Genomic DNA, 14,168 nt, shown 5'->3' on the forward strand with positions numbered 1-14,168 from the left:
ACGAGACATACATGTACACCCACTAAAAAATATTCGGCACCCGTGTCATATTGTATGACGCCGTAAGGGTGCCGAATAATTTTTTTGTGGGTGTACATATTTAAAATTCAATAAATAGGTACATGTCAAACCAATTGCCATGAATGTGTAGCTTAAAGAACAAAAGTATATCCTTGTTTGGCTAAATCTTCAGTTGTATTTTATAACCAGGGATTACCAATAAAACCTCCACAAATGACAGTTCCGGGGCCCCGCCTTGGTTGTGGTAGTTAAGTTGGCAAGTGGCATTGTGGCAACGGTAGACACCGTTGCCATTTTTTTTTTTTTTTTTTATCCTCTTCGCCACTGATCGGCTTGTTAGCCGCTTGGGCGATCGGTCACGTCTCTTTTCATTTATATTCTTCACCAAAAGATCGGCTCGCTAGCCGCCCGGGCGATCGGTCACGTCTCTGTCACGCACTGTTGGCAAATACTGGGCATGCACCGGCTCCTGAATGTACTTGAACCCGCTCCAGTGTTGATCAAGTCTTCTCTTGAAAGCGCTCACACTCGGTGCCGTCACAACACTCTCTGGTAGATTGTTCCAAGAGTTTACAACCCTCACTCCGAAAAAGTTTGCCCTCACGGTTTTCTGGACTTGCGGCTTCTTCAATCTTGAGCTGTGACCCCTTGTGGGGCGAGCGTCCGCCAGCTCCAAGTAAGGACACTCAACTGAGTAGTGCCCCCTGAGATGCTGCCCCCCCCTTGCCCGTCTGTAGTATAAGCTAGGCAAGTTCAGGCGCTCCAATCTCTCAGGGTAGCTGAGGTGCCGAAGTGCAGGCACCAGTCTGGTGGCCCTCCTTTGAACATTTTCAACCAATTGACAGTCCCTAGCATATCTCGGGGACCAGATGGGGTGACAGTACTCCAGATGGGGAAGCACTTCACTCCTGAAGAGCGTCACGAGGGACGGACCGTCTAGATATCTGAACGACCTTCTTATAAGACTCAATAATTTATTTGCCTGATTTACCTTCTTCTCACAATAGCCCGAGAACTTCAGCTCATTGTCAACATACACACCTAGGTCCTTCTCACACACAGTCTCAACTAGTACATTTTCTTCATCCCGTTGGGACATATGATACGCCTCCTTACCGTTGGTACGCCCCAGGTGCATCCTCTTACACTTCGTGACATTGAATCTCAGCAGCCATTTCTTCGACCATTCCTGGAGCCTACAGAGGTCCTACTGTAGCTCTTCACAGTCCGCTTGGTTCTTAATTTCCCGAAATAACTTGCCATCATCGGCAAACATTTGTATGGAGGAGTGTACAACGTTAGGCATGTCATTTATGAAACAAACAAACAACAGCGGGCCCAATACACTGCCCTGTGGTACCCCACTTGTTACAGGTACAGATGACGATTTCGTGCCATTAATCACCACACACTGCTTGCGGTCATGTAGAAAGTCTTCTATCCACGCTAGGACATTTCCCCGAATTCCGTACCCTTCCAGTTTGATTTTCAGCCTTTCGTGGGGTACACTGTCGAAAGCCTTGGCAAAATCTAGGTAAATATTGTCGATATTACCACCCCGTTCTAGAATATGGGTCCAAATATCCAATACCTTGAGCAATTGTGTTAAGCAAGAGCGCCCCGGCATAAAACCGTGTTGGCAATCTTTTACAAGGTTGTTTCGTAGTAGATGTTCCATCGCGGCATCTCTGATAATACTCTCAAGTACTTTACATATTATGCTGGTCAGGCTCACCGGTCTATAGTTGTTCGTGGAGTGACTATCGCCCTTCTTGAAGATAGGACTCACATAGGACTCGCAAAGCTTTATTATGTTTTGACTTTCGTGATAAGAGGACTCGAACACACCAGAATGTTTAGGACAAATTTAGAGGGTAATACAGGTGTGATGATTGAGATACCATATATTAAGGGAACTCGTTTACAAGGTGTTATAAACTTGATCAAAACTAAGCGCGAGACGAAGTGAGGGCCTACTACTGAATGGCTCTACGGTGGTGTTTTAGGTTAGGTTAAGCTGATTCGTTTATCTATATTGTTGATCCTATTAAAAGTGGTTTATTTCTTTCTCTACTGTTGTATACTTAGCTTCTGTAAGTGCCCCGTGAATCACCCCATTAATGTGTTCTAGAATTGCCTGCCTTGGTTAGTGGTCTCAAAGCACTACCGTGGAATGCAAGAACCGATACTGTAAGATAATGTAAAGTGAAATAATATTTAATGTGTAATACGAACCTCATGATGTATAGTGTGAATTACTATTGTGATCTGAGTACTGTATATGTGTATCAACCAGGAATAACCGTCGAAAACCTGTTGTGGTGGATAAGGTCAAACTGGACAACACTTTTCTCACCTTCGACTCGTGGAGTAATACAAAAAAAACGGGTCACAGTGAGAGGCAAGACCGCTACCGATCAACCACATACAAATATACATACATACATACATACACCATGACACCATTATCTCTGGTTTAATTAAGATAATGTGTGAACCAATAAATGAACACATGTACTGTACCCGCGGATGGTATGTTGACCTTTGCTTAATGACAATGATTCTGGAACCCTTGTAAGATACTGCTGGTAGTGTGAGATACGAGTATACACACGCACGAGTACCTAACCTAACCAATAAATGCCATGTGAACTGTAGCTGAATCATCCACTTTCATGTGAGTATAAGAAAAAAGTTTGTGGATCGATGTAACGTGTGTCATCTAGCCTATAGTGACAGCCAGACGCTCCTAGCCATAGCCGATAGCGATAGGGTGTTGTGTTTTGAATGTTCTCGCGTTCTATTTAAACAATTTTATGCTCTAGATAGATAGAAAGAGATAGATCGGTAGGTAGATAGAGAGATAGGTAGATATATAGAGATAGGCAGATATATAGATAGATAGGTAGATAATATTATCTTGTGTTGTTGGTTCTATAGCATGAATTTGAATTTTATTTTGAAAAGTGAAATCTTTTTAAGGCCTGCAAACCAAAAGTGTTGGTCAACATTTTGCTATATAAGAAGCAGGGGCGGATCCAGGAATATCAAAAGGGGGAGGGGGTCCAAGAAGTTGTGGGTGGTGGAATTTTAGGTTCAGTAGAAACATTCTTAAATAACTTTGGTCACCTAAATTAGTTTCAGTTGTCACTAGGTTATTGAAGTTGGTTGGACATTTTTTTGCAACGTCCCAGATTGATTGCTCAAGCAAACTGAATGATTGTTTATGAAAAAGTAGATACTATGTCAGGTCAGGGATCTTCATCATTTTTTAAATACCTGTAAAGTAATTGAATTTGCAAATACAGTATATATTATGTTCATGTTTAATATGGGTCAAATGTGATAAACTATGTAGCCAAAGAATTTCTAACTGAAAGTTCATAAAAACACAACTATTTTTACTGACAATTATTAAGCTCATGTTGACACTGCTACACCTTGATGAATATCATGAAGCTACTGAATAAAAAATTATGTACTGTATATGATTCCAAAAAATAATTCAAAATAAATATGGTTCCTCAAACGATACTTTAAGTTCTGTACACAATTTCTAACAAGCCATACATCAAGGAAGCCAAGTTAAATTGCAACATTTACGAGAATAAGTATGGCTGTCACTCGTCAAAAAGGGATTAGGTAGGTCAACATATCCCAGCCAAATAAGAATATACATGTACCCAGTATGGTATCAGGTTTCAGCACTGGAAGTAATACTTTAGCAATATTAAGTGATTTTCAGGGTTGCCTAATCTACCCTAAACAATAGTCAACATTGATACTAGTTGAGGCAACATGAATGCTTAGGAAGGCATTTAAAAAAAGATGATATAAAACACCTATACTGGAAACATTTTACCTTATTTACCAAATCGCCACCCGCTAGAGGTGGCAATGCTGAGGGAAGGAGGCCTGTGCAGGATATCTCCACTGTTTTTGATAATTGTCAAGGGCTATTTTGAAGCCCAGTACTGTTTTGTAATTCCACAGCTTGGGCTGGGAGACCATTCCATAGGTCTGCCACCCACTGTGTGAGGAAGTACAGTATTTCCTAATGTTCGTTCTGCATGGTAACTTAATAATAACTATAAGAATGATAATGTTTATTCAGTAAAATTAATTTACAGGTTTGCAATAGATAGGCATTTTATAAACTATGAAGTTACAGTATACAGTTCAGCATGAATATACTATAGACAATGTACTGTAGGTAAACTGTCCCTGTACGCCATGGGAGTTCATACAGTTTCCTGTGTGCCTAGACAGTGTAGGTAAACAACAATGGTTAACAGTAAGGCAATTTGACCAAGGATAGCCGACAAAGCTGTAAGGTACTTGTAGTTTTTTATTTCCAGTACAGTACTTATTTCTGCTTCCAAAGTAAAGTGCCCAGGAAAAGGAAAAATGATATCTACTGGATAATTCTAAACTGGTTATGATATACAGTACTGTATGTTTGTGTTTTGCAAGCTGTTCTCTTTTAATTAACTTCCTGGTCGTTTGGATAATAGCTTATGATAATAACAGGGTTAAAAATATCAGTCGGGCTGCTTGGAAGGTAGGAAGCTACACGTTATAAACCAAATCAAGCACCAATAGACCCAAACAGGGATTTTTAATGACTTTACTTGGGGAAGCAAAGGTGGTCAGAGCACCATAACAAATGAAGAAACAACAGTACTGTACAGGTATTATTATTCCTGGGTTCTTCAATGTTTTTTCTGGAACTCTGGATATATGACAAAGGGTTTCAAAGAGTAATTTTTATTTAACTACTGTATTGGATTTTTTTAGTTACACCTGTACTTAAGAATACTGTATGTAGAAGAGGATGAATACTGCAAAAGCAGGTACAAGAGGGAAGTAAAAGATAAGAATAAAAAATCCCAGAGAAGTGGATTAGTTAGATTAAACTAAAAAAGGTGACAAATCACTAAGAAAAGCACCATATAAAATGTAACAAAAGAAGAACCAAAAAAGGGAAATGTGGTTCAATGATTATATTTTGACTTTTTATACTCAGTACTACAGTAGTTTATAACAACCCACGAGACATGTACAGTACAGTATTTTATAGTCAAGTTATGGTAACAAAGCTTTGACTGGTTTCATCTGAGGACCATTAATGCATTCCATGTTAATAAAGCTTGCAGTGGCTTCATCAGAAGTTGACTTATGAATTCGAAGTTAATCATTCTTGCAATGGTTTCATATAAAGTTTACTTGGAGAATGTCAGCCAAGTGCTGGGGTTGGAAATGAGGATCTTGTCTATAGCTTCTTGACTCAGTCCACGGTCCAACATTTTGGGAACAACATTTTTCAGAATGTGACCGTAGCCATGACCACCATAAGCTTTCTGGAAACGAAAAACAATAATTTAGTTCAAAATTATTACTTAAATCTGCAATTAAGGTTATCAAGAGGGGAGAAAAAAGTAATGTATTTTTTCATCACTGTAAATGGTGAAGTAATACTGTACAGTGTTTACAAATTAAATAATTTTTTTTTTAAACTTAATACTGTATTGTAACCACAAAAATATTATACATACAGCACACTTCACATATCTACTAACACAAGAAAAATACTGTACTTGAGAGTTGTTCATCAAGTAAAATAAAACTGTAATTTTTTAACAATAATGTTATCAAGTTACAACACGTATTAATATTTATACTGGGTCAGATCATTCATGGACACCCTGTATCACCATATTATTTATGCCAAAAGCTTTACTTAAAACAATTGGTATTTTTGTACTCCACTTCAATGACTTTTCAGTGATGAGTGCTCTTACTTATGTGCTCTTAATAATTCAATAGAGCTTAGAAGTTCATCTAGGAGAGACTAGCGATATACTTCAACAGAAACTCAACTTACACAAAAATTTTGTACCGGTAGTGGGTTAAGACAAGTCATCTATTAATATATATCCCATACATCAGAAAAACTCGCTCTTAATCGATATGTCTTCTACATCTCGTTGCCACCGAAATGAATGACTCTTTAACTCGGAACACAAGTGTAAAATTAAGAATTACTCGGGTCAATAGTGTTAAGAATCCACTGTTGTGAATGAGATTTGTCTCTTCAAGTATAAATTCTAAGAGCAAAGAAAATGGGTATAAAATTATTTACTAACCAGACGATGCACGGTGTGGATGTCGTGGGCCATGAGAATTTTATCGCCAAAACCATTATCAACCAAGTGCTTGATGCGTGCAATTCGCTGCGCATCAGACGGCATGTCCAGTGATTTATCAAGTTGATAATGAGAAATTTCTATGCCAAACAAATCATATTCACAGTACGACCCAAGGGAAGCATATTCCACCAAAGCATCCAACTTGTGAATAGTCCCTGGAATGATAAATAAATATATAAATACATTGTAAAGGCACAGTATAAACTAATTCATTAGAAGTATGAGGCATACAAAAATATTATACATATCTTATGTGGAGATAAATATGTAATACTGTAGTGACAAAATTATAAGATAGAAATCAAAACCACCACACTTTTGGGGGGGGGGCTACTATTAAAGGACAGACAGGTAATTTTATTTTATTTTATTTATTTACCTCAAGTAAAAGATTATTAAACAGTATTTTGGAGTTATATTTTTTTTATTTAATGCCAGAGTACTGTACTGTCGTGCTTTTTAAGAATTTTTTATATTTGATATAATTTCTTCTAACTTTTACAGCATAAAATAAGGAATCCATACATATTTAATTTAAAATTTTCTTCTGCTGTCAGTGATGTTTTTAAGAAATATTAATGACAAATATGAAGATTTGATGATTTTGCACTGATAAAAAAGTGCCTGTCCTGTAGTTGAAAAGGACCAGTTACCATATCTTATTTTACTGGAGAATTGACACTCCTTGGGGATGTAGCTTGGATGAAAAACATGTCCAAAGAGTGGAGACAGCACCTCTCACTTATGCTGAAAGATTTTGCCTTAAAAACTCAACCCTGACATGAGCATATATACTGTACAATCCGTTTCACAAGTGCATTTACAGGGGCTCATCAGGTTTTGTGCAAGGTGGAAGAGCTGTATTTCCTTATATTCGACAGAAGGAAACTTGCAACAGTAAACATACTATGGAATAAAATTAAAACCATATTAGAACAATAGTCTCACAGATCATGATTTGTGGAATGTTTACCGTATATGATGAGCCCCTATAAACACACTAGTGAAGGCGATTGTACATGTTTTCATTAATTACATAACTACTCATATTAATGTTTTAGTAACAAAATTTATACGTTTTTTTCCAGAGGGTTATTAGAAGACCAGATGTCATACTGCCTACATTCTCCATATGATCTGAAGCTCGCTCAACATGGAATAAGTTGTTCTTCTAGAGTGCAGACCTCATGTTGGACTGGGTCTGGCTGTATGTACACTACTGTATTAAAAGGTGGGTTTTCTATCATTAAATTTATATTCACATTATATACTTATAACCAAGATTTTTTTGAGGTACAGTTTCTAAGAATACATACATATAGTTACTGTACTGTGTCTAAAAATTCAGTCACTAAACAATCACATTCCAACCAAATTAAAGATGTTACTGACTATCAAGGTGACCCATCACCATCTTCTTAGCATCGCCACCTGCTTCCGTGTAGATCCTGAAAATTTCTTCAGGAGCATTATAGTGCCGTCCTGGGTGAAACATTACAGGACATCCTGTACATTCCTGTGTTTCTCCCGCTGCCTGGATAGTTTTCCATTAAAAGTCTGAAATTAATATACAAATATAATGTTTAATGTACTGTATATTGTACCTATATTACAGTACAGTACATATACCTGTACACTGTATTGGGTCAGAGCTGTTACTTTCTCTCGAATCACAAGTGAGCAAAAATATTAGTAAAGAAACTGAATTAAAAATTTTACACAAGAGTGGCTCAAAACTTTGTTAATTTATATTACTGTATACGGTAGGTACGATATGTGTGACAGTGGATAACTCCTCAGCCACCAAAGGTTAATAAATTATGCAAATGAGGATGACTCCATATAAACCTATTGTCATAAACTGGCCCTGGTAATTCAGAAAAAAATATACAGTAATAGAGTTCCTAGTTATATATATATATATATATATATATATATATATATATATATATATATATATATATATATATATATATATATATATATATATATATATATATATATATATATATATATATATATATATATAATCAACGACCTCACCAGCAAGGAATCGAACCCTCGACCTACTGGGTGTGATTATATGTTCAAAGTCCGCGTGTTATATGGACTAAAAATGAAGTATATATATGTACCTCGCGTTTCATACCAGCTGGATTCGGTAAAATGCTACTGACACCACATAAGAGGCACGGGCAGTTTCCCATTGAGGTTCACGGCGCCATCAGCTCGATGAACAGGCTTTGTGTGAAATATAACAGAGTCTAGAACTGCTTTTAGTGTCCTTGTGGCCTAGCCGGTAAGCGTTCCCTAGTCACACCCAGTAGGTCGAGGGTTCGATTCCTTGCTGGTGAGGTCGTTGATTATATGTTCAAAGTCCGCGTGTTATATGGACTAAAAATGAAGTATATATATATATATATATATATATATATATATATATATATATATATATATATATATATATATATATATATATATATATATATATATATATATATATATTCACCTGGTAGAAGTAAAATAGACAAGACCAGTATACAGTACCCTATTGGCTGTACCTACCGTATAATGGCCATGAGCAACCAATTTCCCCAATGATACCGCACTTAATATCTGGGGTGTCTCCACATCCAAGAGTCAACTCTGTTGTCATGGAATTTACCATTGCTTCCACTGATAACCCTAGGGTCTCTCTTGTCTGAGTGTCCTTCACATAGTAACCTGAAAAACAAATAATATTTTAGTGTTTACAGCACGTTATCAGTTTTTAATTAAATAAAAGGGAATGCTGTGTCTATAAAAGAAGTTAACACTGTAATGTTAAGTGGAATGAACAGTTATTGAAGTGCCTAAAGAGAGACAGTAATGTAGTTTGATATAATTTCCAAATTCATTAATATTTATTTTATATATTAATCATGAGTAAGTACAGTACTCGGCTACTATAACTGCTATGGATACAGATTATTACTGGGCTAAGGTGGTCAAGTTCATCATATAAAATATAGTGAACTGAACCTAGTTCTGGGGGTGAACCACAGCAGTGTGTTTGATTGAACTTAGATTTTTTCATTACTGTACAAAACTTCTTTAATTATGACTTTAATAAATAATATTTACAACTTAAACAAGATAGTGATTAGATATAGAAAACTGTAGTCCAAGTACTGTACAGTACTGTAATAACTGCAAAGCATTCTTTTGAATTCTTGTATATCTGTTTTCAGTACAGTACAGGTACTTGGTTAAACACTTGTTCATCATTAGTTTTACAAAGAGCTCATTGGGTCTCGTAATTGTCATACTCACTGTCCAATTCTCTTTTATTCAACTGAAATGGTAAATATGCTTTAACATTTTTAAACACCCATTCCTGCTATAATACAATGGCTAAAATTAAGAGCAAATACTGTACCTGGGCCATTTTTTTTCAATCACGCCATTATTACACCTACTGTTAGTGACAACAAATAGCCCTTAAGTTCAAAATAACTGCTCGTACATCACTTGGTTAAGGTTTGTGGGCAATTTGTATAATATCATAGATTGTACAGACACTCCCCGGTTTATGGATAGGTTCCGTTCCTGGACCCTTTCTGCAAGCCAAATTTTCTGTAAACCGAAAATGACCCTTCCATAAGGTAAACATGTATAGTATCCTATACTGAATCACAGATGACATCTCACAAGGGTATGCGCTCGGCCACCTTATGCATAATCTTCCACAAATAGGGTTGTTACACCGTACTAGTTATCTTCTGTATATTAACAGAAACTGTTGCGCAATCTGAAAATTTTTATAATGGGACTAATAGAAGGCATTCTGTATCCTTGAATTCCTGTAAACCGAGTGTTGTGTAACCAGGGGAGTGTTTGTATGTATAAAATATTCGGAAATATTATTGCTAAGCTATAGACTTACTTATCCTCTTCACTGGTCAGGTTACTAGCTGCTTGTAAGAAGAAAATATTACTGTAGTATATTAATATAATTATGTAATTTGAATGACAGAAGTCCTCAATTCACAATGTTAAACTTAAAGTACAGGTAAATGAGGAATTACATGGATCTATTTTCATTCCTCAAGTTTTCTGGTGATGTACTACATTAGCTTATTTAATTTACACTTTTATTACAATTATCATTATGAAGTTTTGAGGACATGTTCCACCACATTTACAGTGTATACGAGTGAATGCGTCTAAAGAACGTATAATTTCTTCATAAATGAATGAAATGTTGAACTTACCTGTTCCTGCAATAATATTAACTCCATGCTTGAGACTTATTTCACGCATGAAGGACACATTTCTGTTTAGGCCTTCATTGCTGTTCTCAACAATGGTGCCACCACCTAGTTTTTTTAACTCTTCTATGTCATTCATCACTGCTGCTTTAACTTGAGGTCCAGTGAAATTCAAATTTGGTTTGTGAGAGTACCTAGGGAGTACATAACAAGTTGACCAGGATGATGTGCAAGGCTTTTTAATCTCTATTATTAAGTAAAAGAACTAACATTTTGTTATCCAAATTTAAAGCCTGATTATGTACTCCACTTAAGGGCTATATTCCACTAATCATGTGAATCCATGTAGAAAGCAAAAAAAAAAAGTACAAATAAAAATACTGCTGATTTGCATAAATAATATGAAGAAAAGAAGACATACGGATTTTGTCTGATCCATCCTATGTTTTCTAGAGAAAACTCTGCATTCACCATGTGCTTATCCTCTGCCTTTGGTGGGATGTATGTTAAGTCAAACTTCTTGCAGAGATGCTCATGGGTAAAGGTCCTCCCCAAGGAGCTGGGTTCCACCCAGCCACACACTGAAAAATAAACAAACTAAAATCAACCATTTCAAACACAACAGAAGCTTAACCAGCTGCAGTGCTATACAGTACTGTACATGATATAGTGCATACAGAAATTAAAGTCTTTAGTAATACAGTCCTGTACTGTACAGTACAGTACAGTATAGTTAAAAAAAATGAAACTGTTGTACATGTACTTGAGAAGATTCATGCATTCCACTGATGGCCCCATTTTGTGTGTGTGATGTTCAATAGGGATAGTGGCACAATTTAACATTAAAATACAACTTGTTCTTTTTATCAAATAGTCAAAAAAATTTGTATTATAACTTAATGGAAGTTCGTTATTACAGGGTACAATTTGCCCTGTTCATTTAAGATGTCATTTAATATTGTATATTTAGTGTCTGACAAGGTAAAGCACTTGTAAGTTTAAGAATTATCAGGAGTGGCACTTGATGACACTACCGTCTGAGTAGAGAAGAGGCTATTGAGCTGGAGTCACAGGCGTGAGCCTCTTCCAGAAGATCATCTGTGAGTATCTGTGAGTAATGACTAGGATCCAAGCAATTCAGATGATAACAGTAATGGTGGCTAGGTTATTATGTTAACCAGTAATATTTGTACTTTAACAATATGCCCCCTACAAAAATTTTAAAGAAAATATATATTTTTTCTCAATTAAACTAACCTATGAGGGTTAGTTTTTGAGGTAGCCAAACCTATCCTAGGTTAGATTATCTTTTATTAGGTTGTTTGAAGACATAACTAGTACCTGTACAAGTACTGTGATGATTTAAAAACAATTGTAGTGGTGGACTGGAAAAGTGCAATACAATTTGATAACCAAAGCACCTGTAAACAAGAAACTTTTGGTAAATTATAGTTCAAGGTCCTTGAATATACACAATACAATACTGTACTCTAATTAATGGACCCCGTTTTGAAACTGTGAATAATAATTACAGTATTATATTTAAAAAATATTATAAGGCACAGCATCTGCATTTTCAGCAGATAAACAAAAACCATTTGAATAAGATTTTAGAATAAAGTACAGTATATGAACCACTGAATGACATGCAGTATAGGTACTCAACCCTGGCAAAGCTCAGAGATTAAAATAAAACGGCTTTTCAATGGTACTGTAGTTTGTATCAATTAAGCACTTCAAAGATGGTTAAATGAAAGCAAGAGAAGACAGTGATAGTGATGCTGCATTGCTCTATGAATTGTCTAATGAAAAAGACTATTTTAAGTACCGCAATCTATTTTGGATAGTACAGTACATACCTGTATTATCATTTGATTTGGCACTTCAATCTTGCGTGTTAACACCCAGACTATATGTTTCAGAGGTTTTTGTATTTTAATTGGCTTTTTACCCAAATAATAGCAATTTTTATAACAGTATTTTGTATCTGTTGTAGTTTTCTACCCCGTATAATTATATTCCCAACTAGTAACCATTGTTTATTTCTAACTCGTGTTCAGTGTGACTTTTTTTTATTTTTACATTTTATGGCAAATTATAGTATATAAATAGTAGAGTATTATTACTGGAACGAATTATGAGCCATTCTAGAGATGTACTGCAACTTTTTACTTTTACAAAAACCTCAAATATCTACATTAGGTGCGCGAGAGCGGTAAAACAATATAAAATGTATTGTCTATCTATGAACAAACGTCATACTACCATTCTAGTACAGTACATGCTAATTTTGATGTCCTACCTGTTTGTACTTTACCCTTCATCGTCTTTTGAACTATGGTGTGTAGTCTTGGGAACTTGAATTGTGAGTTATTTCTGTGTTCGTTATGTGTCAACTTGATATAAAGCGTACGGGAACCAAGATCTTCAGAACCGATACTCCAGTAGATGAGCAGAGGTCATCCGTCTCAGTTCTTCAAGGTTCTGTGACTGTGGGGCTTGTCCGCGTAGATACAGGGCCAACAAGCTCGACGACTACCTGTATGAATAACATTACTCCCTTCCTGCTGAGTCAGGATGATTTGTACTGATTTCCTGAGCAGCATTTGCAGTAGCAGGGCAAGCTTTGGTGGCTGACGTACGATGTTTTGGCCTCTTGGACGATCGGTCACTTCTCTGATATGCACTGTTGGCAAGTGCTTGGTATGTGCTGGCTTTATAATGTATCTGTGCCTGCGACAGTGTTGATAAATATTTATTTAGTTTATATAATACTGTAATGATAACTGGACAAAAAAAAATGCTAAAATATTGTTCATAATATATGTCGGTACTTAGGTTAATAGGAGGATCAATGTCGAAGGGATAAAGATGTTCTAATCGGTTTATTTTTTAAGGTCATTATACCCCAAGTGCTATTTGGGATCATATGAAGATCCCCCCAAAGTATCCAACTGAAGATCCTCCCCCAGTTGCGCTCATATGAAGATCCCCCCCAACATATAATATAAATAAACAACATAAGGATTAAATAATAAAACATTATTCAGATTACTTTCTTGTTACACTAAATATTGGTGTAGGTTAGGTTAGGTGGTCATAGTGACGTCAGGTCAGGTTTGGTCATTGGTCAGGTCAGATCCTCCCATCCAGGCTTGATCATATGAAGATCCTCCCCCCCAAGTAGGTTTGGGGGGAGGATCTTCATATGATCCGCTATTTGAATGATATATCGTATACCGTATGCTGTACACCCACTAAAAAAATATTCGGCACCCGTGTCATATTGTATGACGCCGTAAGGGTGCCGAATAATTTTTTAGTGGGTGTACATGATACCTGTACACACACACATGTATACATGCACGAGACATACATGTACAACCACTAAAAATTTCTTCTGCACCCTTACGGCGTGATACAATATAACACGGGTGCCGAATAATTTTTTTTTGGATGTACATATTTAAAAGTCAATAAATAGGTACATGTCAAACCAATTGCCATGAATGTGTAGCTTAAAGAACAAAAGTATATCCTTGTTTGGCTAAATCTTCAGTTGTATTTTAAGGCTTCATCAGGCGATTCTCCATATTTAGCTTAACCTACACACACACACATTAAAACGAAGCACGAGGAAGGGAATAATTTTAGTGAGAGGGTAAGTGCCTCATTTTATCGCCATTTT

At 36.2% G+C, this 14,168-nt stretch overlaps 1 protein-coding gene across 1 annotated transcript; it reads right to left on the minus strand.

The window, feature by feature from the left end:
- Positions 1-4,738: 4,738 nt before the first annotated feature.
- Positions 4,739-13,147, minus strand: LOC121858475 (phosphotriesterase-related protein-like). The gene is made up of 7 exons (XM_042354922.1): positions 12,783-13,147; positions 10,902-11,061; positions 10,484-10,674; positions 8,796-8,954; positions 7,623-7,781; positions 6,168-6,385; positions 4,739-5,381 (listed from the first exon to the last, which is right to left on the minus strand). Exons 1-7 carry the CDS (start codon positions 12,802-12,804, stop codon positions 5,244-5,246), a joined length of 1,047 nt encoding a protein of 348 aa, XP_042210856.1. The 5' UTR covers positions 12,805-13,147; the 3' UTR covers positions 4,739-5,243.
- Between the last annotated feature and the right edge of the window lie 1,021 nt (positions 13,148-14,168).

This window comes from Homarus americanus, unplaced genomic scaffold (genome assembly GCF_018991925.1).
Source record: "Homarus americanus isolate GMGI-L3 unplaced genomic scaffold, GMGI_Hamer_2.0 scaffold57980, whole genome shotgun sequence".
In the NCBI taxonomy this organism is placed as follows: Eukaryota; Metazoa; Arthropoda; class Malacostraca; order Decapoda; family Nephropidae; genus Homarus; species Homarus americanus.